This window comes from Acomys russatus, chromosome 2 (assembly GCF_903995435.1).
Source record: "Acomys russatus chromosome 2, mAcoRus1.1, whole genome shotgun sequence".
Taxonomy (NCBI): Eukaryota; Metazoa; Chordata; class Mammalia; order Rodentia; family Muridae; genus Acomys; species Acomys russatus.
The window spans coordinates 42,816,717-42,841,070 of NC_067138.1; the positions used below are offsets into that span (position 1 = coordinate 42,816,717).

At 37.6% G+C, this 24,354-nt stretch overlaps 1 protein-coding gene across 1 annotated transcript in view; it reads right to left on the reverse strand.

Moving 5' to 3' along the window:
- The window catches only part of Cpne3 (copine 3), a 146,882-nt gene extending 124,936 nt beyond the window's left edge, over positions 1-21,946 (reverse strand). The window contains exons 1-10 of the mRNA XM_051160594.1: positions 21,863-21,946; positions 14,149-14,476; positions 8,574-8,669; positions 7,502-7,676; positions 6,286-6,340; positions 6,116-6,200; positions 5,872-6,000; positions 4,663-4,738; positions 4,492-4,563; positions 1,341-1,429 (exon numbers count right to left, since the gene is read on the reverse strand). Of these exons, the coding sequence (XP_051016551.1) occupies positions 1,341-1,429; positions 4,492-4,563; positions 4,663-4,738; positions 5,872-6,000; positions 6,116-6,200; positions 6,286-6,340; positions 7,502-7,676; positions 8,574-8,669; positions 14,149-14,429 (1,058 nt within the window). The 5' untranslated portion in view covers positions 14,430-14,476; positions 21,863-21,946. The remainder of the gene's footprint in view (positions 1-1,340; positions 1,430-4,491; positions 4,564-4,662; positions 4,739-5,871; positions 6,001-6,115; positions 6,201-6,285; positions 6,341-7,501; positions 7,677-8,573; positions 8,670-14,148; positions 14,477-21,862) is intronic.
- Positions 21,947-24,354: the final 2,408 nt, after the last annotated feature.

A 24,354-nucleotide genomic window follows, 5' to 3' on the forward strand; every position in this document is an offset into this window, starting at 1 on the left:
CCTCGACGATGAGTCTAACCAACCAATGCAGGAACCAAATCAAAAATTAGTAAGAAAATCATAAGAAGAAATGATTACATGCATTTAAACTGTCAAAACGCAAAACTGGAACCAAAAACTAAGACAAACAATGGTCCACCAAAAAAAAAAAAAAAAAAAAAAAAAAAAAAAAATGTGAATGTTAACAAGTCAGACGCTGAGGGAAAAAAATATACCATGTTCTCTCATTTCTAATATGTACCTTTCTTTTCAATGTCTGGGCATTTCTGAAATTGAGGAAAACTCACAATGCAAATAATATGAAGAGTAGCTGAAAAACTATAATAATGTTTTGGGAAGAGAAAGATGCTAATGTAAACACTGACAAACTCATATCAATTATTATTATCTACTTCTACCAGTTGTGACTTGTTCCTATATTCTGACAGCTAAATTGAAAGTATCATTCTCTAATTCTTTAAAATTCTATGAAAATCTGAATTGTTAGGAAGACTTAATGAAACTATTAAACTTGTTTTTAAAAAGTGCCAATTTAGATTTGTGTGAAGCAACTAAAGGGGGAAAGCAAAGAAACGGGGATTTTCATTAACTATTTCACAAATATCCACTCAACAGTGTATACAGTAGATGCAGACATTTCCATTTTCCGTATAAACTCAGATCAGAACAAAAGCAAAAATAAAAGTAGCATTCAATGCTGTGACAGAAAAACTAATAAATAACTTTCTCTGAATCCATTATTATGCTGCACCCATATGTGGAATACTGTACAGCCATTTGATAAGAGTATTAGCATATACAGAAGATTAATCATACTGGTTGGACCCTATGATGGCTCAGTGCGTAAAGCACCTGCTATGTAGGCAGAACACCCCGAGACTTCTGATCACCAGTACCCATGTGCTCTGGGCATGTGGTCATGGTGACCTACCTGTAATCCCAAGACATGGGATGTAAAGACAGGAAATCCAAGAAAAGGCTGGCTAATCAGACTAGCTCAAATGTTGAACTCTAGATTCAGGAAGAAACAATGCCTAAACATATAAAATAGAAAGGTATAGAGGAAGACACAAGATGTCAACCTCAGGCCTCTACGCACCTGCACACACCCCTACATATCATACACCCACGCACACACATAGGTATCACACTCATGAAGTACACACACACACACACCATACACACATGCATATGCAAAAATAATTGTAATAATGGTTACTCAAAATAACTCTAGTTACTACTGAAAAGGATAATTTAATATATTCAGACACTTAAAAAAGAATAAATCCACTGCAGATGATAAAATAGGCTTATTTCAAAGCAGTAACTTTTAATTTTACCTTGCAAGGCCACCATAATCAAGGCCTTCTTCTCCTCTAAATATTACGTATAATCGCCTCCTCAAGTCATATGGTTTTAATGCCATAATCTAATTGAAGATAAAAATATTAATTTACACATTTATACACTGCATAAGTTACTTCAAAAATAATTTAATTTAAATTTAATATGTATTTTTCAAAAGTACACATTTTTGTACTTCATCTTTGATTCTGCAGTTCTTCTGGTTTGTTCCATAAACTAACTAAAAATGGAGACTCCTTCAAGTTTACCCTGACTCACTTTTGTATACTCCTACCCCTTCTAGAGTTAAACAGTGAGCTGGTGGTAGGAGAGGACAAGTCTGATACAGAAAGCTACTAACTAGATTATATTCTATCCCTGTCCCCTTCTCGAGTTTCAAGAGGATGGCATCAAAATACATTTTCATAATCTATAAGTTTTCCTCAAAGTTAAGTGTAAGCATGTTTTACTTGTGGATAAAAATTTGTATCTCCTACCATAAATCAAGACTGCAGATCTGGGTCCTAATGCAGCTCAGTGATAGGCTTCCCTAAGAGGCATTTATGGGCTTAGTCCTATAGCTAAACAGACTTAGGACAGAAAAAGTGAAATAGTAACTAACATGAATTCAGATATACACTTGCTAAAAACAACTCAAATATAGCTCTGAACAAGTCATTTGTAAAAATACATGGAAACTTGAAACAATTATTTGGCTTAGAATTAGTCACTCATACACAAAAGCAGTTTTGATAACAGCTACATTGGCTATGTTTTCTAAAGCTTAACAACTAGTAAAATGAGGCTATGATATACATGTCTCTAGCCCTTCAGTATTACCATTCCATTTTAACCTGTACCAAATAAACAAACAAACAAACAAATAAATAAATAAGAGATAGACAGACAGACAGATAGATAGATAGATAGATAGATAGATAGATAGATAGATAAACAATAGCAACCAGCATGGCACAGTAATGCGGAGGGTGCAGTAGTGGCATGCATACATTGGTGGTAACCTGTAAACAGCTCTCTAATTGGCCTAAGACTATCGCAACAAGAGGGACATCATGCTTGGCACTAGAAACCTAAAGCTGTAGATCTTGGAAGAGAGCATATAACCACTTTACTAAACCAGCATAATCTCTAACTACAATTCTAAATATTTGTCCTTATACCCACAGATAAGTGTAGTTCTTACCCCTTGTCAAGGAAGGTTCTCTTTGCAACAGTCAGAGACCATAATGAAAAACAACCAATTAAAGAGTAGAGTTGTGGAGTCCAGTCCCAACTGATATATCTACAAAATGACTCTCATACCCAAGACTCAGAGAACATTGCAGGAAAAGGAGTGAAAGATTTTGAGAGCCAGAGAATCAGAGAATTTGTTGTGAGAATGTTACTCCTAAGAATGTTAGAAACTACTTTATATAGCATGACTGCCTAACCCTGAGTTAGAACAAGAATGATACCAAAGGACATGATAATATGGACAGCAAAAAGTTCTTAAGGCCTCAATCCTAGGTGAAGACCTAGGTGACTAAGGAATGCTGAGAGCAGGAGAAATAGTCTTCCCCAGGGCAGAGTACACCAACCATAATACTATAGGGTCAGCCATAAAAACATATACACACCAGTAACACTATACAGAAGAAACAGATTGTATTCACGTATTAGGAATATAAATAAATATATACACATGTGTTTGTGATAACAGTAAAAAAAGAAGCCATAGATTAGATAAAAGGGGGTATATGGGAGAGTGTGGAATGACAAAATAAAGGGGGAAATGATGCAACTATAATCTCAAAAATTAAAAAAAAAATTAATGAAAAAATAATGAAGCATTTTTAAGTACAAAGAAAGTTACAGACATTGCTTTGGAAGAGAGTGAAAGGTTATGAAAAATTATCTACTTCATCATTTTAAAACGAGATTATTGTGTTTCTAATAATATTCTGCAAATGGCTACAGAAAGGCAGACATGTTACATTCATGTATCATTTACTGAATAACTGTTATATGAAAAGTACTATTCTCGGTACTGGACAAAGGTGACGTAAACCAATAGTCTACACTCTCATGAAGTATACACTCCAGTAAGGGAGACAGGGAAGAGCAGGGTTCTCAAAATGATGATCACATAAATGGTTACAAAACAACCATATATGGGGAGAAAAAAGGGGGCTATCATTTTAAACAACATGCTCATGCTAGATCATGACTCAGTGAAACCTACAGGTCAAAATGAACATAACAGTTACTAATGGAATATTCAAATTTTCTATATCTATAAATCTAATTTCATTAGTTAAAACTTGATTTTCACAAGCTTTTCTGTTTGAAGTAATAAAATCCTAACAAGGTAAATGTCAAAACAGACTTGTCCAAATGTTGTTTAAGCTTTATTTTAGTATGAATACACCTAAATTCTTTTTATTTATTTATTTGTCTTCTATTTAATTTACTTACTTGTTTATTTATTATGCATACAATGTTTGTTTATTTGTTTATTTACTTATTTATTACGTACATAATGTTCTGCCTACATGTGGGCCTGCCTGCCAGAAGAGGGCACCAGATCTTATTACAGATGGTTGTGAGCCACCATATGGTTTCTGGGAATTGAACTCAATCAGGACCTTTGGAAAAGCAACCAGTACTCTTAACCTCTGCGCCATCTCTCTAGCCCTTGTTTGTTGTTTTTTAAGACAGACTTTCACTATGTAGCTTTCCATGGCTAGCAATTCAGAGAGATCTACCTGTCTCTGCCTCTAGAATGCTGAGACTAAAGGCAAGTGATGCCACACCCAGCTACACCTAGATTCTTGATGGAAGGATTGCTTCTTAGTCGGCCACCTTTGTCTATAAAATGCAGATGATGGTAGGAGATCTCTCTCAGAGATGCTGTGAGGAGTAAAGAAAAGCAATGGGAAAACTGCCAGTAATTGGCCAACAGTCATGACTTGTTACAGGGTGAAGTTTACTTTCATTTTATGTATATGAATGCTTTGCCTCTATGTATGCCTCTAGCCAACATAGTAAATTTAATATAATTACTAAAGACTCAAAACCTTTTAACTCTTTAAAAGTGCAGGATAAAATGAGACAAGAAGTTCTGTTTCATTCTGATATCTTCCTTACCTGCTGGAAGGAATCTTCAAATAATGTCTGTCGGGACACATTGATCTTCACATGACTGGGTAGTGCATTAGACTAAAAACAAAAATAACATATCACGTAAGCCATAGCATATGTATTTTATAATGATCAGACTACATGATTGTAAATGAGAAGTATTTACCACTGTAGTACCTGGCACAAGTAACGGAAGTGAGCAAGCTTCCACCTAAAGCTGCGCTCATAAGCAATCTGTGGACCACCTTTAGTTCTAAGGAGAAACAAAACAAGATAGCTATAATATTCAGTATGAAACAGTGTGCACTAGATCGTAATATGACTAAGGAAAGCTACTTGCTGGCAATAAGTACAAGGCTATTTGTTAGGACAATGGAGGCTTGAGTCCCAGCAGCTGAACACAGACACAGAGGGAGACTGCAAGTTGGGAAAGGTCTATTGTTAAGTTTACTGAAGTCCTAAGGGCTAGTACAGACTACTTAAAGGAACCTCTCATAATTCTTAAAGCTGAGGAAGGCAAAGATTCTATATAAGGGAAACATGGGTGGGAAAAGCTGTATCTCATCTTAAACCTGAACTGAACAAAACCAAAGCAAAGCCAAGTTAAATTCCTTGCAGCAAGTCACATGCAGATCATGTGACTCAGTTGACAATGAGAAAAGAGGCAGATACAAGATTCAGTTCACAATGAGGCAGCCTGCTTCTGCTCCTAGAAAGAGTCTTAACAGATGAAGAAAGCACTTTCATGTCAGAGTGAACATAAACTGCTATCTTCTGATGTCACATTCAGGGAAGTTCACTCTTTCAAGAAAGTTTACCAAATGCTATGCATTCTTCTAGACAGTGAAACCATTATTTGTTAATAGCATGGGGAAAAGTGACTGTTTTGGGTAAAATACTCACCAATGAAAGAAATAGACAAGAATGAACAAGTAAACTATTGTGCATTTTAAGGGAATAAATGGTTTACCACTTTTTAAAGGGAAAAGGAGCCTCATTGAAAGAAAAAAAACTAAACAGGAAGTGAATAACATAATAATCTCTCTCAAAGCTTATTAGAAGATAAAAATGAGCTAACGCATCTAAAATGCAAAGTATAATCTTTGGCATGTAGTAATTATTATACATATATTTTCATATATGTATACATATACATACATTATACATATTATATAAAATAATATATATAGTACATATATTATTTAGTTAAGAAATGAAATACCACAAATCCATTCTAGAATAACATTGAGGAAAACCAGTTACAGTTGGGTATTACCTGTGTATGTTTTCTTGGCCAAAGTAATGTTTCTAAATCTGGGGGAACATTTGAGACTACACCTCCTATCTTTACTAAGTAACAATCTTAAACTTCAGGTTTCCACTTACACAGATGACTTCCCATTGCGAGGGTCTTTGAAAGTTGTTGTTCTTGTGTTATGATCAACAAAATACCTAACACCTTCCCGAGTATACCTAATTTCCCAGCCTTCTGGCAGTGGTTCTTCATTTGGTAAGCTGAAAGATAAAAGTCACAATAATACGGTGAGCATGCTTTAGGTGCTTCCAGCCCACTGGACCGGCCCATGCATCTACACATGCGTGATGACTTGAGCCTGTAGTGTACACCTACCCTTGAGTCCTTGGATCTTCCCACTGGGTTGTTTTTGTATTATGATTCACAAAGTATACTCTGTCTGTTGAATCCACTCTTTTTTCTAAAACAAAGTATGAATAACTTTTAATAAAAACGTGAAACCTATATGCCTCACACATATTTTTAGCAATGTCATATCAGCTTACCCCAGCCTGGTGGTAGAGGTCCGTATGGGTCATTTTCTGCAGCTAACATTGAAGCCTGGTTGAAAAAGCAGTTGGGGACAGAAGTAAGATAGCATTTTTAGCTAGAAATATACTAATATACTGAGCAATTTAACAGTCATATGTTAGAATTTTTTTTAAAAAATATGATGAAGGAATATGAATACAACAATTTCAAGAAATAAAGTTGTAAAAATATTATGAGGAGTAGCCATCAGCTGCTTTAATTATTAGTAAATGATTTAGAAATAATGTACTAATATCAATACTTTAATTTCCTGGTCGTTCTAAGGAGTAAGAGAAGATGGGTGAACAGTATATAGAGAATTAGGCCATTAAAATGAGACAATGTGATTTTTTTCAAAAGTAGAAAAAATATCATAGTACAACTATTTTACAAAATAATTATCCAATGGTAATATGTACACATCTTGATGAATATTTGATATTCCTGTCACAGACAATGCTCACTGTACTCATTAACCATCTTTAGCTTCTTTCTTGATAAAGTACTGGTTTGAGGTAGCAATGTACCCACAAGGACTAGTTCACTGAGTCTGGATGAGCGAAGTATAAAGTCATCAGCAGAGAAGTGAAGCAGAAGGCCCTTATTGAACATCTCTTGCTCAGCTGCTAAGGGGGTGTGCAGGGGCTTGCTAAGTACAGGGCTTACTAGAGGACAGCTCTCCCTTTTCAGTTTACTCTTCCTTTTCATGGCAGAGATTCCGGAAATCAGAGGAAAGGCAGCAGGCAAGATGCGTGACGACAGCTGGCACAGGTGATGTGCACGACAACAGACAGTGCAGGCGAGATGCATGGTAACAGACGATGCCTACACAGAATGACTCGTTTTCCTGGCCTTGGTGTTCTATTGAGGTGACTAAACATGCATCCATTTAAGACGATTCTGCTATTTATCACAAAGTACCTGACACATACCCAATACCTAATTTTGTCCTGTCTCCAAATTTTCTTGTACACAAAGTCCTACACAGAAACAAAACAAACCTCATAGTACAAACTTTCTTATTTACTATATACAGGATGAGCACCGTAATCTAAATTCTAAAATATTCCAAAGCCAGAAAAAATGTCAAGAATGCGTATTTATTTATACATTATCAGAAATAGTCTACATATTTTAAAAGCCACCAAAGTAAGAGAAAGATGACAGTAACATGTGGTATTTGTTAATTACCGAGTAGAGGTATCGCTGGTTGAATTGTTGCATAGCTCCCTGCAATTGATTGCGCTGAGACTGCCACTGCTCAAAATTCCGAACCGACTCCATGGTGGGGCGCTGCCACGTTGTTGTTCTGGTGTTATGATCCACATAATAAACTCTTCCACGATCGTCAACTCTTCTTTCCCAACTACCACAAATAATAAAAATGAAGTAATGAGTAATCCTCTGATAAATTAAAACATATATATTTTTATTTTATTTATTTACCTATTGGCATTGCTAGGGCTGGAGCCCAGGCCACTAAGCATGCTAGGCAAGTCCTCTCTCTGCCTATTGACCTACATCCCAGTTCTTGGCCTTTTGAGACAAGGTGAAGCCATGTAGACCACACTGGCCTTGTACTCTCCACGGGCCCAGTTGGCTTTCCACTCACAATTCTCCTGCCTCTCCCTCCCAAGTGCTAGGATTACAAGAATGTACTATCATGTCTGGCTATTTTATTCTTTAAAGTAGCATATGAATCTATGAAGCATTTATCTTTGCTAAATTCCCCTACTATTCTATCATAGACAGACTTATTCCTTGTTTCTTCTTGAGGAACAATTTTCTGGCATGTTGTCAGAAGGTCCTTACCTACCTTTTCAGTTTTATTTTCCAGAGTCTTTCAAAGGTCTCATATAAAAGCCAAACCAGTGAGCTGCAGATACCAAGTGTCCCATGGGTGTCATTCTTGTAATCTCAAATCAGATACCCTGTTCTGTGTCTGAATTCTACTCAGGCTCCAAGGTTCTGTGTAGTGCTTGTAATTTTCCAACACTTGGGATGTTTTTGTCTTGTTTTGTTTTGTTTTTGAGACAGGGTTTCTCTGTGTAGCTCTGGCTGTCCTGGAGCTCTCTTTGTAGACCAGGCTGGCCTTGAACTCACAGAGATCCCCCTCCTTCTGCCTTCCCAAGTGCTGGGACTACAGGCCTGAGCCACTGAGACTAGCTATCTTTAAATTTTTATTCATGATATTATACCAAATAAATTTAAAATTTACACACAATAAAAACCTAACTAAAGACACATAAGAATGCTGCATTACCCTGGAGGCAAAGGCTGTGGTCTCTCCCATGTAGTAGTTCGAGTATTATGATCCACATAATAGGTTCTACCATGTGGATCTTTTCTCTGTTCCCACCTGTAATGAAAGTATAAAAATAGAAGTTAAAAAAAAAAATTAGGAAATCTAATCTAGAATCTAGAACATTATAAGCAGGCTTTATACTTACTACTTTATACTTAAATATACTTAAGGTAAATTTGTTTACCAGCTTCTACTATTGATTCTGACAATTCTGTTGTCATCATTAATATAAAACTTGCTTTGTTTTGTCCTTTAAAAAATAAAATCTCTGGGGGATGGAAAGATGGCTCAGCAGTTAAAGGCGTTGGTGGAGGACCTGGGCTTGATTCTCAGCACCCACACGCTTGCTCAGAATATCTATAACTCCAGTCCAGGAGAGATGACACTCACTGATGGCCTCTGTAGGCACTGTATGCATGTAGTGTACAGATACACATGTATGCAAAACACCCATGTGCAAACGCAAAATTCAGTAAATGTTAAAAAAAAAATCTCTGGATTTAAGTTTCTTTGGGTGGGGACATAGGGACACAACAGAATAAAGTGTTCACAGTGAATAATTTAAAATTAGGTCTCTTTCCATTTACCACCAGGAGTTTTGGTAAGTCTTTTTTCTCCAAGGAAAATTTTGCCTATTATATTTGACTTTTCTTAACATTTTATTATGGATCACATTTTTTGGAAGCTCTGCTTATGAAACTGTAACTAATGGTTGAACATGACTGGTATGCTACACATTTATATCTTTGCTCTATCTGCTAGCAAGTTTCTTTCCCTTCATCAATTAAAGCTTCCGCTGAGTTACGCTTCCAGGAGCATTCCTATTGCTCCATAGCTGGCTGTGCATGCGGTGCTCACTCTTACCTTCCCACAACATTAAAGTGGTCTCTTCTCTTCAAGGAACACTTTCTTTTTTAAATGAATTTTAACAAGTAATCATTATTGTTATCATCATTACTGGGTGTATGTGTGCACAAGCTGCTGGATACACACGGAAGTCAGAGAAGAACTTGTGGGGGCGCTCTCCTACCATCTTGCAGTCTCAGGGAGTGCAGGTTTCCCAGCTTGGGGGAGAGTATTTCTACTACAGAGCCATCTCTTAAGCCCTCAAGTAGCCTCTTCTACCCTGACTGTTTCTGTCCCCTTTTCGTATTACAAGGTTTCCGTCAGATATTTAATGAGCAAGGTTCTAAAACAAGGCTTATGGGGTTTAACTGAAGGTTGATATGATACACTGTATTGTAGTTTTGTTAGAAAACATGGTATTTACAGCCTTTGTGATAGGCAGGGGGCAGGGTGTCTTGATTAGACATTAGCTCTAATTTCCTGGGTAGAAAGGTGAAGTCCTAGTTCTCAGTATAGGATTTCTCTGAGAAAGGCAGGACGCATGTTTGAAACTTTATTAAGTTCTCATCCATCCTGACATAGAGCAAATCTTTCAATGCCCCTGGCGTTGCCAGAAAAGAAGCCCGTCCACAGAGAAGCAGAGCCAGCTCCAGGGAGGAAGACTAGAGGCTTACTTCTTTAAAACTTCTGCTTCTCTTTTCCTTTCTGCAGTACTGGGATCTAACCTGGGGCCTTGCAGCACAAGTGTTCTTCCACTGAACTATGCATAGCCCCAACCCTTTAAATTTTTGTACTTTGAGTGTGAATCTAAGTTGGCCAGGTAGGGCATAACTTCCGATCCTCCTGCTTCAGCCTTCCAAGTAGATGGGACTAAGCCTGGGCCACCATGCCCAGCTTTAGACTGCCTTGAGTCGTCATCTTCAGCACTACCTGTCATGGGCGACACTATCTGCTGACCCTTCTATAAGACCCTGTGTGTTCATGGAGCTTTCTTAACAACAGCCCTGAATTCAGTTCTTTTGGGGTGCTAACTCAAGCACATGTGCAAGCTTCCACTTCAGCTTCCATGCCAGTTCATGAATATACTAAGTAAGGTAAAGTGTCCTGCAATTTCCCACTCTCTGATTACCAGACATCTCAAGATAACATGTATATATAGTTTTAAACTGATGAATTAGGAATACTTATGATTTACAGCACTTGAAAGCGCCACTTCAAGTGCTTCTGTGATATGTTTTATGTTCCATTGTCTTAACTTTGGATCATCTTAGGCAGAGATAAGTAGTTAACCTATGCATAGGTCTGGGAAATCTGGCAAGTGTGCTAGTAATTGTGATACTTCTCCAGAGAGATTAAAAATAAGTTCTGGGGGCTGGAGAGATGGCTCAGTGGTTAAGAGCACTGATTGCTCTTCCAAAGGTCCCAAGTTCAAATCCCAGCAACCACATAGCAGCTCACAACTGTCTATAACTACAAGAACAGACACCCTTACACAGATACACATGCAGATAAAACATTAATGCACATAAAATAAAAAGAAAACATGTGGAAAAGTGGGTTCCCAGTAAAATGGAATTTGGGGGCAACAGAAGTCTAAAAGGCCACAAAGGCAAAATAGCACCATTGTTGTTTGAACAATGGCTAGTTACTTGTGGGTTTTTTTTGGGGGGGGAATGTTAATAATCACTGAATCTGGATTTTCCTCTGAATTTCACAGAGCATGCACTACATAACAATCTGTCATAAAAGACCTGTTTTCTACACACAGCATAAGACAAGCTACCATCAGAAACAAATCAATACAAACACATCAGGGCTAAACAATCTCTGTAGTGGGTTATCATACATTTTTCAGAATTCTGCTGAATAAAGAAACTGAATAGACTGCCTACCTCTCTTTTTTTTAAAATTATATTTATTTAAATGGATGTTGTTTGTATCTGTATGTATATGTGTGCACAAGTGTGCAGGTACCCAAAGTGAAAAGAATGTCATGGTGACACTATCTGCTGGACCTTTTACAAGAGCCTATGTTGATGACCTGAAGCTGGAGTTACACAGGTAGCTGTGAGATGCCAGATGTGGGTGCTGGAAATTCAACATGCATCCTCTGAAAGAACATAAGCGTTTATAACCACTGAACCGTCTCTCACTCCAACCACTTTGCCCTCCCCAAATTTAATATTTTTACATTTATTTGTTTATTTGTATGTGTGGTTATGCAGGAATGTATGTGTGGCTTTACCCACTGTGTTATCTTGTCCACCAGTGCTTCAGCACTTGTGTGGGGTGCATGGGTATAACTCCAGTGGAGTATCACTGTGGGTCATGTAGACAAAGCCAAGGCAACCTTCACTACCTTGCCCTACCCCAAGTACCTTCTTTTTCATTGATGAACACCTACTCTGGTCACCAGCTACAGAGCTTACTCTGGGCAACTCTCAGGTCTCAGTGGGAGAACCTTATCTCTAAAATGGCAGCTCAGCAAGTTGACTCCCTTTGGACCCACTGACAGAAGAGGAAAAAGGGCCTGGGATTCTCTGGGCAGTTAGTGGATCAGGAGCTCTCTGACCTGAAAATGTCAGCTGTGAGAGGCAGAGAAGGCACCTGGGATCCAGTACAGTCACTGTATATAGTGTTCTACCATGGGCAGAGGGACTTTTCTATGCCAGTGCTTGAATAATATTCTTAATTTTGCCTCCTGGCCACAAACCTGAAACTCTTTCCTACTCAGCACTTTACTAGTTTGCCCCTGATGCAGGACATAGAATGTAGACAATTGTAAAGAAAACATTCAAATGTAGTCCTTGTGGCAAACAAATTGGTTTAAGACAGACAAGACTCCACTGAGAACACAGTGATTGGTTATGAACCTTCTGGCGCTCCTCTCTCTCCCCTAAGGCAGCCAAGGCCCTCTTATGGACTCTCAAGCACAGGCCACATCACAGATGCACTATGTCCTCACTTTGGGAGGCTATGGAGAATGGCTGTTCAAAGCCAACTTAGGCTACATGATGAGTAAATTACCAGAGATGAGAGAAAACAAAAAACAAAACAAAACAAAAAAACCCAAAACAAACAAACAAACAAAAAACTCCAAAGCACTCTAAAGTAGAGGTGGAAATTAATGTCTGCAACAACACCAGAGAACTGTGCAGAAGGCAGCAAACAGCAAGTTCTGCCCTACACATAAAGGTGCATTAACTAAAATGATAAGATATACTAGGAAAGCACATGCAGATCACAGTCTAAAACCAGCTAATCCAGGAAAAAGCACTGAGAAAACAAGTTTCAAAAACAGGAAAGAAGTCAAAACGCAATACTGGATGAGCAATCAAATGAATAAGGCAAATCGGAGCCTGCTAGGGTAGTTTCAAAGGCTACAAGTCAATATTTAATTACTGTAGGCTATATTGAACAGTGTTGTGGTAATATGAATGAGAATGGCTCCCATTGGCTCATCTATTTAAATGCTTGGTTGCCAGTGGACTGTTTGGGAAGGATTAGGAGGTGTGGCCAATGAGGTGTGTTACTGGGGGTGGGCCTTGAGGTTTCAAAAGCTCACAGTAGGCACAGGCTTACTCATTCTTTTTCTGCCCACTGCTTGCGGATCAGATATGAGCTCTCAACCACTGCTCCAGGGCAATGCCTGACTACAGCAATGCTCCTCTTCTTAATGGTCATAGACTAACCCTCTGAAACTCTAAGACTAACCCAACTGAACACTTTCTTTTATAAGTTGTTTTGGTCATGTGTCTCTTTACAACAACAGAACAGTAACTAAGACAAGTGTCCTATTTACATAACAGCACTTTTAAACTATATTGTATATAATTGGTATCAAGTCTAAACCTGTGTCTTGAAGGTAGAAAAAAATGAACAAATAATTAATGATTATCATCCATAGCAAAAAGATATAATAAATAAGAAGCAAGCCATGTTTAAATAAAGATAAAGAATCATTCTTTAAAGAAAAGCATTGGGAGTTAAATAACCATACCAAAAAACCTAAAGAAGATTAGAAAAAAAACTAAGATTAGAAAAATCCAGGCTTACAATAGAGTCCTTTGGAGTCTGTCACCAGCACTCACTAGTACTGGGAATGGATGCCTAGCTATTACCAGGGATGCCGATCACACGGAGAGCAGGAGAACAGGAGGTATAGCAAGTGTATAGTGGTCGCGACTATAGAAAGTGAAAATAAAGTCAAGATGTCTTGCAGATTCACATCAGGTTTGTCTGTTTATTTCATACAATTCGTATTTTGACTAGATAAGTGATTGTTCTTAACTCTAAAAAGTAGCTTCACTGCAGCAAATAAATTGTATGAATGTCCCAACTTATAGTTAAAATTATAATGATTTATTTTTACGATCTTTATGTATGTGTATTGTATGTCAATGCGTGGGTGTGTGGATATATATGCACATGAATGCAGATGTCCGCAGAGGTCAGAGGCACAGCATCCTGGAGCAGAATTCTGGACCTCCTGACATGGATGCTGGGAACAGAATTTGAGCCCTCTGTAAGAACAGTATGCACTATTAACTGCTGGGCTCCCTCTCCAGACCCTAGACTTAATTTTTTTGTAAAAGAAGCACTTCATATAAATATTCAATAGTCATACTTCATCAGAAAATTTCTACTTAAATAAAAGTCAAACATTAAAAACATTCTCTTGACATACCCCGATGGCAAAGATTCTGTATTGGCATTTCCAGACTGTGGTCGCAGAGGCTCCCCACACCCTTCTGGCTGCCTTAATTTGTCAAAAACAGAATTATTTCTGGAATCAGAGTCAGGCTCTATGAGGCTCCGAGCTTCTGGTCCCACTTGTGCACTGGTAGAGGGAATACATTCACTGTGTTCTGAGGACGCCGAGTCTTCTTGTACAGGAGGCTCTTGGACGATGGTGCTAGTGCAAGTGGAAGCTGAGGTGGTATCCTCAGATGGTAGTGGAGTACCCATGGTGGATGTATTATCAGCTAGGACAGATGAAGATAATTCTCCATTAACTACAAGGGAAAAATAGCAAAATGGCCCAATTATCTAATCAATTTATTACACTTCTTTAATGCCTATTCAAACTGAGCAATGTACCAAGTACTGAAGAACAAGAAATAACAAGATGTCTTTGCAATCATTTTTTAGGAATAAAGCAGGTAAATAAAAAATTAGATATTAGGAATTTTAAGATTAAGTTGGTAAATGATAAAAATGTACATATATATACAAACAACAGTAACTTCAGAAAAGATACACCTATATTAGGAAAATAAATGTTTTAACCTCCAACTTATCAACTTTCAGTCTCCTATATGTAAGGGGTAGCTAGTCTAAAAACAAAAACAAAAATCTCTTTCACTCTTTTGTCCAGTAAAAAATATATGATTGCATTAATTCTTATATTACCATAGAGGACTATTTAAAAAAGAAAACATAGCAAAATCCAACATTCTGTTCTAAATTTTTTTCCTTAACATTTTGATACTGAGTTGCCCATGTAGGCCTTAAACTTGATATCCTCCTGCCTCAGCCATCTGAGTAGCTGGGCTTGCAGGTACACCACCAAGCCCAGCTTTCATTCTACATTTACTTAAAAAATAACTTACTGCTGAAACTTACTGACAGTCTCAGCACACTTGTGAGATCTGCAAAGCAGGCAGCTGCAGAAGAGTTCTCGGCACTTCCTGGCACATATTTGTGGTGCTACAGAAGGGAGACTTGCATGTGAGTGAGCTACTTGAAACAAAAGTCCCTCATTTTTCTGTTTCCTAGAAACTTGGAGGAAACACCGGTGTACTGCTTCATTAATGCCCACTTGGAGACATCCTAGGACCATGGAGTATCCCTGAAACAACCCATGGACACCATCCATGTGGTGGGAAATTGATTATAACAAGGTAAGCCTTATTTTCTCTGAGATGGAGGCTTGGGTGGCAAGCTTTGAGAGCATGGGCACTCATCCAAAATTAAGCAGGGGAGCTAGGCCATGAGTGGGTGGGGTTTTGCAGGATTGCCAATCACCAGTGGTGTACTGCATGGGTCCTATACATGCCACTGCCAAATAGTTGCCATATCCTACAAGTAGATTCACAAACGGCCCTGGAAACCCAAATGTGCTGCAGTGTCCACCGTCAGCTGAGTCCTGGGAGTGCACTGGGCCATTTTCTCTACTGTAAAATTCCTTCTCAGTGAGCTCTGCACCTGGCACCCCCTCCAACTGGCTCACGGGGCTGCTGGGGACAGAATGAGTGGCTTTGGTCTGAAACTGCTGCACTGGCTACCTGCTGAGCAGCAAAAAGAAGGTTGGAGTGAAGGATGCTCAGCTTCCTCCTGCATCCCTCCCCCCAATTAGGAGACATTTGTAAAGAAATGTCTGAAAATCTGAATTTTAAATATTACTCAATAACTTTATGATTAGGACAGTCCAAAAAATTATGACAAGGTTTGTAAAGAATAACAAAATCATTAGTAAAATCGGAGATACATAGAACTTTATCACAATAGTCCGAAATGTGTTAGGCAAATGAATGACCCTTTAAATAACCAATCATAGTTGAAATGGAAAGGCAATAGAAGAAATGTTTTCCTCAAACATGGAATGAACAAGGTTTGAAAAAGTTCTTTAAGGTTTATAGATAATTCTTGCATTATTTGAATTGTTATATTCCACTAGGAAAAAAAGCTTTTGAATCCACACAAAACATTATCCCCAAAACCATAGGCCAGCATGATGCATAATCAAAGATAATTTAATATTAGCAAATTGTGTTAGGAAATGTATCATGGGAATTGAGCAAAGGATAAAAGCAACATGATTATTTTAATACAAGCTAAGAAATATTCAATAAAATACTAGTGAGCAAAGGAGGATGATCACATCCAATTCAACATGGCTGATTATGTTTGATAATTAAGACTGGAAAACCACAAACATTGGAAGGTAAAGAGTAAAACTCATATAAAAGAGATTATTTAGAACATACGTTATAAATAACCAGAAATTAGAACTAATAAATTAAATTCAAATATAATATGTTGACAGAATGAAGAGCCTTAAGTTCAGCATCAAGATCATATTCAAGGTCTCTAAGGAAAAAACAAAAAGAAGAAAAAAAAGAAAAAAATCTAAGAGTTGTTTGTTGTTTGTCTATTTTTACCCCACACAGGCCTGCAAATTGTAATCTCACCAAGTGTTTGGGCATGTATCATCATGGCACATACTAAGCGGTATTGATAAAAATAAAATGACTAGGAAAGGTAAAAATATCATTTAAGAATGAGGAACAGCAATTCTCACTCCTTGTTGGTGCAAATGCACAGCACAGTCAAGACAATGACTGGGCAGTTTCAATCAAACTATCATACTCTCTACTTATTTCACTTGTGAATCCTAACGAGTTCAATGCTTATGACCACACTGCAAGCCTGAACACAAATGTGGGTGGAATCTTTATTCCTAATTTCTTACAACTCGAGAGACCAGGTTTCTTCAACAGGTGACTGGATAAACAAATGGTGGTACTACAATAATGACAAAGAATAAAGTTCCTAAGGACACAGAAGAATCTAAGATGTATAGACACTGCGAAGTGAAAAAACTCAATCTGAGATGATTGCATGCTTCACAATTCTAACCACAAGGTCTTCTGGAAATGTAGTACAGAGACAACACAAAAGTCAGTGGTTATCGGGGAATGCGGAAGAGGAAATGAAACGCAGTAGTCAAACTTTTCAGGAGAGAAAGGTAATGCCACTATGCATTTCTCAAAACACACAAAACCAGTATGCCACAAGAAATGAATCTTGATTAAATTGTATATTTCTGTCTTTCTGTGTTTCTACCTGATACTGCTTACAAAGTGATACAGTTCCACAGTTTCTACTTACACATACTTATAAATCATTATTACTTTTCATTATTAAACTATAGTTTAATTTCAAAAAAATATGTACAGACATTTTGGTCAGTAAGAATTTATTCATAATGGTTTGCGGGTTGTAACAAATATACCATATGCATGATGTCACTGGAGAACTCTCAGTAGTAGGGGCAATATACAGGAGCTCCATAGTATTTAGCTAAGTTGTTCAGACCCTCAAGCTCTGGACTCAAGAGATCTTCCTGTGCTGTCCTCAGCCAAATGGCTTGGTCCTCAGGCATGTGATACCTGCCTCCAGTTTGATTTGGCTTAACAAACATATCTAATCATTTGGAGTTACAGTATTTTCAAAGAAAGTAGAAAAAAGGTAGAAGTACTAAAGTATTTGAATTCTACTTATTATGACTTTGTTACAGTTTAAATGTGTATATATGTATATAGATATATAAAACATTCTTTTGAGAGAGAAGCAATTAGGTCATTGGAGCTGCTGCCCTTAGGAGGACTGGGGTAGTTCTCATGGACATCACGTCACTACCTAAGAGATCAGGCTGTTACAAAACATTAAATCTTACTCCTAGTCGTTCTCTGACTACCTACCAGGTGATCTTTCTGTTTCATATATATTTCAGCCATGACAGTATACAACAAGAAGTCCTCACCACAGCTCCAAAGGAACTGAATGCCTGGGAACTCTCCAACTACAAAGTGGTGCACTAAAGAGGTAAACTAAACCACTCTTTTTTTTTCTTTCTTTCTTCCATAACCCCACTCCCACAGGCTCTACATAGCTGTGGCTGGCCTGGAATTTACTATATAGATAAGGCCCGCCTTGACCTTATAGGGGTAACCTGCCTCTGCCCCCCAAGTGCTAGAATTAAAATATCTCTTTTTTAAAAGTTGCACAGTTTTGAATATTTTGTTACTTTAACATAAATAGATCGTGATACCATTTTACTGCTTTTTAAAACTACAACATGAAAAAATTGCTATTTTAGAGTGGATATGGCTATAAAGGGAAAAACAGGTAGCCCTGTAGGAATGGCCCAGCTCTGTATCTGATTATAACGGCAGTTAGATGAGCCACATTTGTGAAGAAATTAAGTACTCACACACAAAGTGAGTAGGCAGAATTGCTTACAGTGACAAACTCTGGGCTAGTATCATTACCAGTTCTTGAATGGGAGCTTACTATAGCTTCATGTGGACTTAGCACCAGAAAAGGCCAGTACACGGGACTTCCCGTACATTTCTCTCAATATTTTTCTCAATATTTATACTTTTTAATAAAAAAGTGGGAAAAATGTAACACACTTATAGAATCAGTTTGTAAGATGCCATAATCATACTTATCTCTTTTATTAATAAGTAATAATTATATTAGGAAAAGTCATTTTATACCAGAAGTTAGACAGGATTAAAGTGGAGAGGTATATAGTAGTTTTCTTAAATACCACTTTCAAGAACTATGGTACCTATTTTTTATTTATTATCTCATTTAACCTTTACAACTGAGTTATAAGGCAATTAATTAAGACTATCAGTCACCTTTTATACATAGAGATGTTAACTTTAAGGACTTTTTGTCACATTGCAGGACAAGTCTATTCTTTTCAGGGTTAGTCTACTCTTCACTGTCTCATCTTCCCACTGTAATCTATAGTAGATATTTATGCCAACTAAACTCTCAAATGAATCTCTTAATCAAGAAGGAGAAAAAGTCTTCATGTACAGTACTACCTCTGGTGGGAAGTTATCATTTCTCTGACCTCCTTAGCATTGGCCCACATGCAATTTCTGAAACCGTTGGAGACAATTATTCCAGAATTCATGTTCTGGAATTTGGAACAGCATTATATACCACACCAATACTGACTGAGAAGCCAGTCATGGTGGAAAATACATATAGCATTATGCCAGTTCTATAATATCACTATACACACACACACACACACACACACACACACACACACACACACACACATCTTTAGTGATTTCAGAAGCTTTAAATTACAGGTATATTAGTTTAGGCGCAGTAATTTCTTGGAGAAAAAAGGTTTACAGAGTTCCCAGTTCATGAGCCCAATAGGAATATCAGCTGGATCTGGCAGACTTAGTGTAGAACGGGAGAGCATATGGAGCTCACATTCACCATCACAACTCTAATAGCAAAAGCTCACTTCAGAGTCCAGCAATGAAGCCCAATGATAAAGGGTTTGCCTCCTATCTTTAAGTCCATGTGGCAATCCTCAGCATCCACCTCCTCAAAAAGGGTCATGGAATATTACTTGGCACCTTAATCTTAAAGGGACGGGAAATACCTATTTCTTGAAAAGACATCTGAATTAATTCTACTAGCAAGGAATGAGCTATCTATCACACAAAGACATCAGCTAAGTGGTTGCTACCAACACAAAAGGTTCTAGAAGCCCTTTATACTACACGGAATGAGGACAGTCACATTATTTTGTAGGAAAATCAGAGCAGGTGAAAAGGTTGGGCAAATATTTTGTGAAGCCTATCTCAATACAAAAGATAAGCACCATCCTTTTGAGACGCTCTCTGTAACTATGTGAACAGGAAGTAGTATGAAGTTGAAAGCCACAGAGATGAATATTAATTCCTGTGACCTCTCTACACTTCAATTCTGTCAGAGCAAATAGAAAATACTAGTACATATCCCAAAGACTGATAGTGAGAGTGGCTGGTAAGTGGATATTTAGCAGATACTGGCTATTACTGCATTACTACTTTTAAGACTTCCCTAGTTTTCTTTATAATTTCACAAATGCAAGAGCATTATTTGTGATGGAATCTTCATTTCTAGCTCCCTATGTGTGTGCTTTATTTTCATCCTGAAACTTCAGGTAAAAAAATGAACTCATCCCCAATACAGAGTATATAAAATATTCAATAAGCTATAAAGTATATAAAAAAGATTCTATAGTGCTAATTGTTAATTCTTTCCTATTTCATCAACATCTGAATATGCCCAAAGTTAAAACATGCAATAGCTAAGGGTAATAAATACTTTCACTAATCTACTCACAGCTAAATGTTTCAGCAATAAGAGCAAATTCTTCAAATTTCATACATTTAACTGGCCTTTCTGAAGTGACCATTCCATACTTTTATCATCAGATTCTTTTCATGAAAAAAGAATTGACTAAATTATTGGTCATGACATCTAATGACCATAAGAGATTATGCCATTTTTTAATCGAGCAACAGCCACTCAAAGCAAACTCATCCAGCTTGGTAGTATGTGAGTGAACAGGTTTGGGCTTTTTATTTTGTCATTTTACTTTTATAACCTATTAGAAGAGTTCACAGGGAAATAACTATTAAGATGTAAATTTAAAAAAATTTTGTTTTGTTTTGGTTTTTCCTATGGATGACTACCTAGTAAACTAAAAAGCCTTTTAAGCTAAAAATGTATTATACCCATACTTTACTCTAAAGCAGCCTGCTGCTGAGACACACCTCTGTTCTGTATTGATATAGAACAACTATTGATCTTTCTATATTTATTTCTTTAGACCATATATTTAAGACTGCACATTCTAGTTTTCAAATTGGCCCAAAAGGAAGCTAAGTGCTCCAAGTATGACTTTGTCTAGCTACAGAATGAGTTTTTTAAAATATATTAATTCCTTAAGAGCTTCATATAATACATGTTAATCATATTTGCCTCCTATACTTCCCAGATGGAACACCCTCTTTGTACTCCCTCTAGCTTTGTGCCTTTTTTTCTTTTCTTTTTCTTTTTCTTTTTTTTTTTCAGTTTAAAAATAACCCACTGAGTCCAATTTGTGCTTCTCATATACTCATGGGTGTGGGGCCACACCCTTAAAGAAAATGGACTCGCTAGAAGCCATCAACTGTCACCCTTCATAAGATGGATTTTACTTGGCTTTTGCCAAGTTATATCTCTCTTCTTTTATGAAAGATAAACAACAAGGTTCGTTGTTGCATCTGCCTTCTTGGAAGTATGGAGCACTTTGTGCTGTCCATATCATGGTCTATTTTTAGATCAATCCAAAAAGCACTATAAAGTCTTCCTGGGGCATTTCCTCGAAGCAATGTGCTTTCCCTTTGGGAAATTTAAAACTTTCAGATGGCTGTATCAACCCACAGTACACACTTCTAACATTTACCTATGGAGGGGAAATTCATATTCATATGCTGAAGACCATTCACTAATAACTTTTACTAACAAATCACTGAATTCACTCAAGTTTTTTCAAAAATATACATTGCCACTAATTAAACAGTGTCGTGTGCCTTAAAACACAAGAATCTTTCATCATGTTAGCATTTGCTTAGTAAAATGTCATTTCTCAACTGTTTTTTGGCATACCTTCTTAAACAATCCAGGAGAGTTGAAACTTAGAAAAAAGTTCAAGTACCATAATTTTATACTTTGTATTATAGAACAGAAGATTCAGAATGATAGCATGATAAAGAAAATGCAAGCTTAGCTACATCCTCAAACACTGTGACTGTGAAGGTTACCCGTGTCACTGCTGGGCTCAGAGGTGAGTGGCTTGGGAGCTGGAGGACTCTTGGGTCTGGCAGCGCCCTGAGACGGGGAGGAAGGCGTGGCTTCTCCGTTCACTACATGTGAGCAGCCTGAGTGGAGAACAACGGCGCTGGTTGACACATGGTTGCCCAGTCCAGCCGCGCTTTCAGCAGGCAGCCTTTAAAAAGAAGAACAAGGGTCTACTTCAACGAGTTAAATAAAAACAACAAAATAATTGTTCAGCAGAGTTTACATTAAAAAAATTGCTGACTTTTTAACACTCATGGGGAGTGCTAGAGCAGAGAACAAAAATGCAGCCTGCTGTTACCACATGACACTACACTATTTTCAATTTTAAGAGTCCACAGTGGGGCTGGAGATATGGCTCAGTGGTTAAAAGCACCGCCTGCTCTTCCATAGGTCCTGAGTTCAATTCCCAGCAACCACATTGTGGCTAACAATCATCTAATGTGATCTGATGTCCTCTTCTGGCCTATAGGTATACCTGTAGGCAGAGCACTGTATACATAATAATGAATAAATAAATCTTTAAAGAAAGAGTCCACAATGGCAGACACACTAAATATGCTGAGTATATCAAGGCCTTCAAGAACTATTCAAACTATGTATTTTAAATAAGAGTATTAGTAGCTTCAAAGACTCATGAAATCATATGAAATGTCCAAAAACTAATTCTAAATTTGAACTGTATTTAATAGCGAAGATAGGTAAGGTCTGAACAAAATTTCTAAGTAATTCTGAGGGATGTATTACTCCTTGGCCATCCAGAATCATTTTCTACAAGTTTAAGTGAGAGAAGACCTTTGAAAGTATCTTAGTACCATATGGGCTACCCTGGACTCACTTTGTAGACTAGGCTGGCCTTGAACTCACAGAGATCTTCCTGCCTCTGCCGCCCTGAGTGCTGGGATTACAGATGTGTGCCACCACCTGGCTCATATGACTCCTTTTAAAAAACAAGATGAGCTATTATAACATAAAACAGTAATAGTTTTGGTGGTCTTGTTTGTTTTAGGAGAGGTCTTCCTCGATGGGCCAGGCTAGTTTTTAACTCTGAGTTGCCTTGAACTCGCAGTAAGACTCTGGCATTACAGGCACGAGCAACTATGTACAACATAGGACTCAGTTGTAAGTGGTAGTAATTTAAACTCCTTGAAAATCTAAAATTGTACTTTAAAGAATTTAAACATGTTACACATTTATGCATTTTAATCTAAACCTGTTACATTGTTTCAGTCATTAATTTTTCTCAGTATAAATTATAATCTGGAGACTGTTTACTTAAGGCAAATAAGCAATTTGAAAGCATAGTTTCAAAAGCTTGTTTTAAACAGTACTGGGTGGCTGGAGAGAGGGCTCAACTACTAAAGGCTAGGCCCCCAACCAAAAGACAGTACTGAGAATCAAACCCATGTCTCTGTATATGGTAAGCAAATACGCTACCAAGGAATTATATTCCTGACCCTTTCCCACAGATTTTGTTTTGAGGCAGGATGCCATTGAACTACCCAGACTGCATCAAACTCCCTGTCCTCTTGTTTTAGCCTTCCAAGTGTCTCGACCATGAGTCTAGCTTACTCAAGTGCTTTGAGGAGAAGCAGCGAACAGCAATTAAGTTACTGTTATTAGTAACTGTGCAAAGTCAAAAAGCTATACTTTGCCCTACACTAGCATATTTTTTCAGATGTACCGAGTCAATTTTATGAGTATATTTTTATATATTTGGACTGTAATTCCACCATATTTGAATTATTATATACATGTATCCCATTTACATGTTTCAAAACAGAGCCTGTTTTAATCCTCGCAAACTGTGAATGCCAGGGAGCTTTTGAAATGGCAGGATGAGCCGGGCGTGGTGGCGCACACCTTTAATCCCAGCACTCGGGAGGCAGAGGCAGGCGGATCGCTGTGAGTTCGAGGCCAGCCTGGTCTACAAAGTGAGTCCAGGATGGCCAAGGCTACACAGAGAAACCCTGGAAAAAAAAAACAAAAACAAAATCAAACAAACAAACAAACAAGAAAAAGAAACGGCAGGATGAATTCTGTGCCCATAATTTATAGGGCATTTAGCTTGTGAGCGACAGGAGAATGCCAACTCAATTAGTCTCCCTCCCACATTACTGACTTATTAACCAGCAAATTGTAAATACTGAGTGTGAGGAGGCATTTTCCAAAGGGAAGGAGGCAACATTCCATAGCATAAGTGAACAGTATCTTAAGATTCTTTCCCAAGTACTTTACAAATACCATCTTTATATATAAGCTATTAAATTTTTATTTATTAATAATTTTTTATATGAGGCCTTTCAATGTAGCCATGGCTAGACTTTTAGATTTTATGACAAATACTAAATTGAGGTTAAAAATTGAAATTTCTGGCCAGGCAGTGATGGCACAAGCCTGTAATACCAACACTTGGGAGGTGAGGCAGGCAGATCTCTGAACTCAAGGCCAGCCTAGT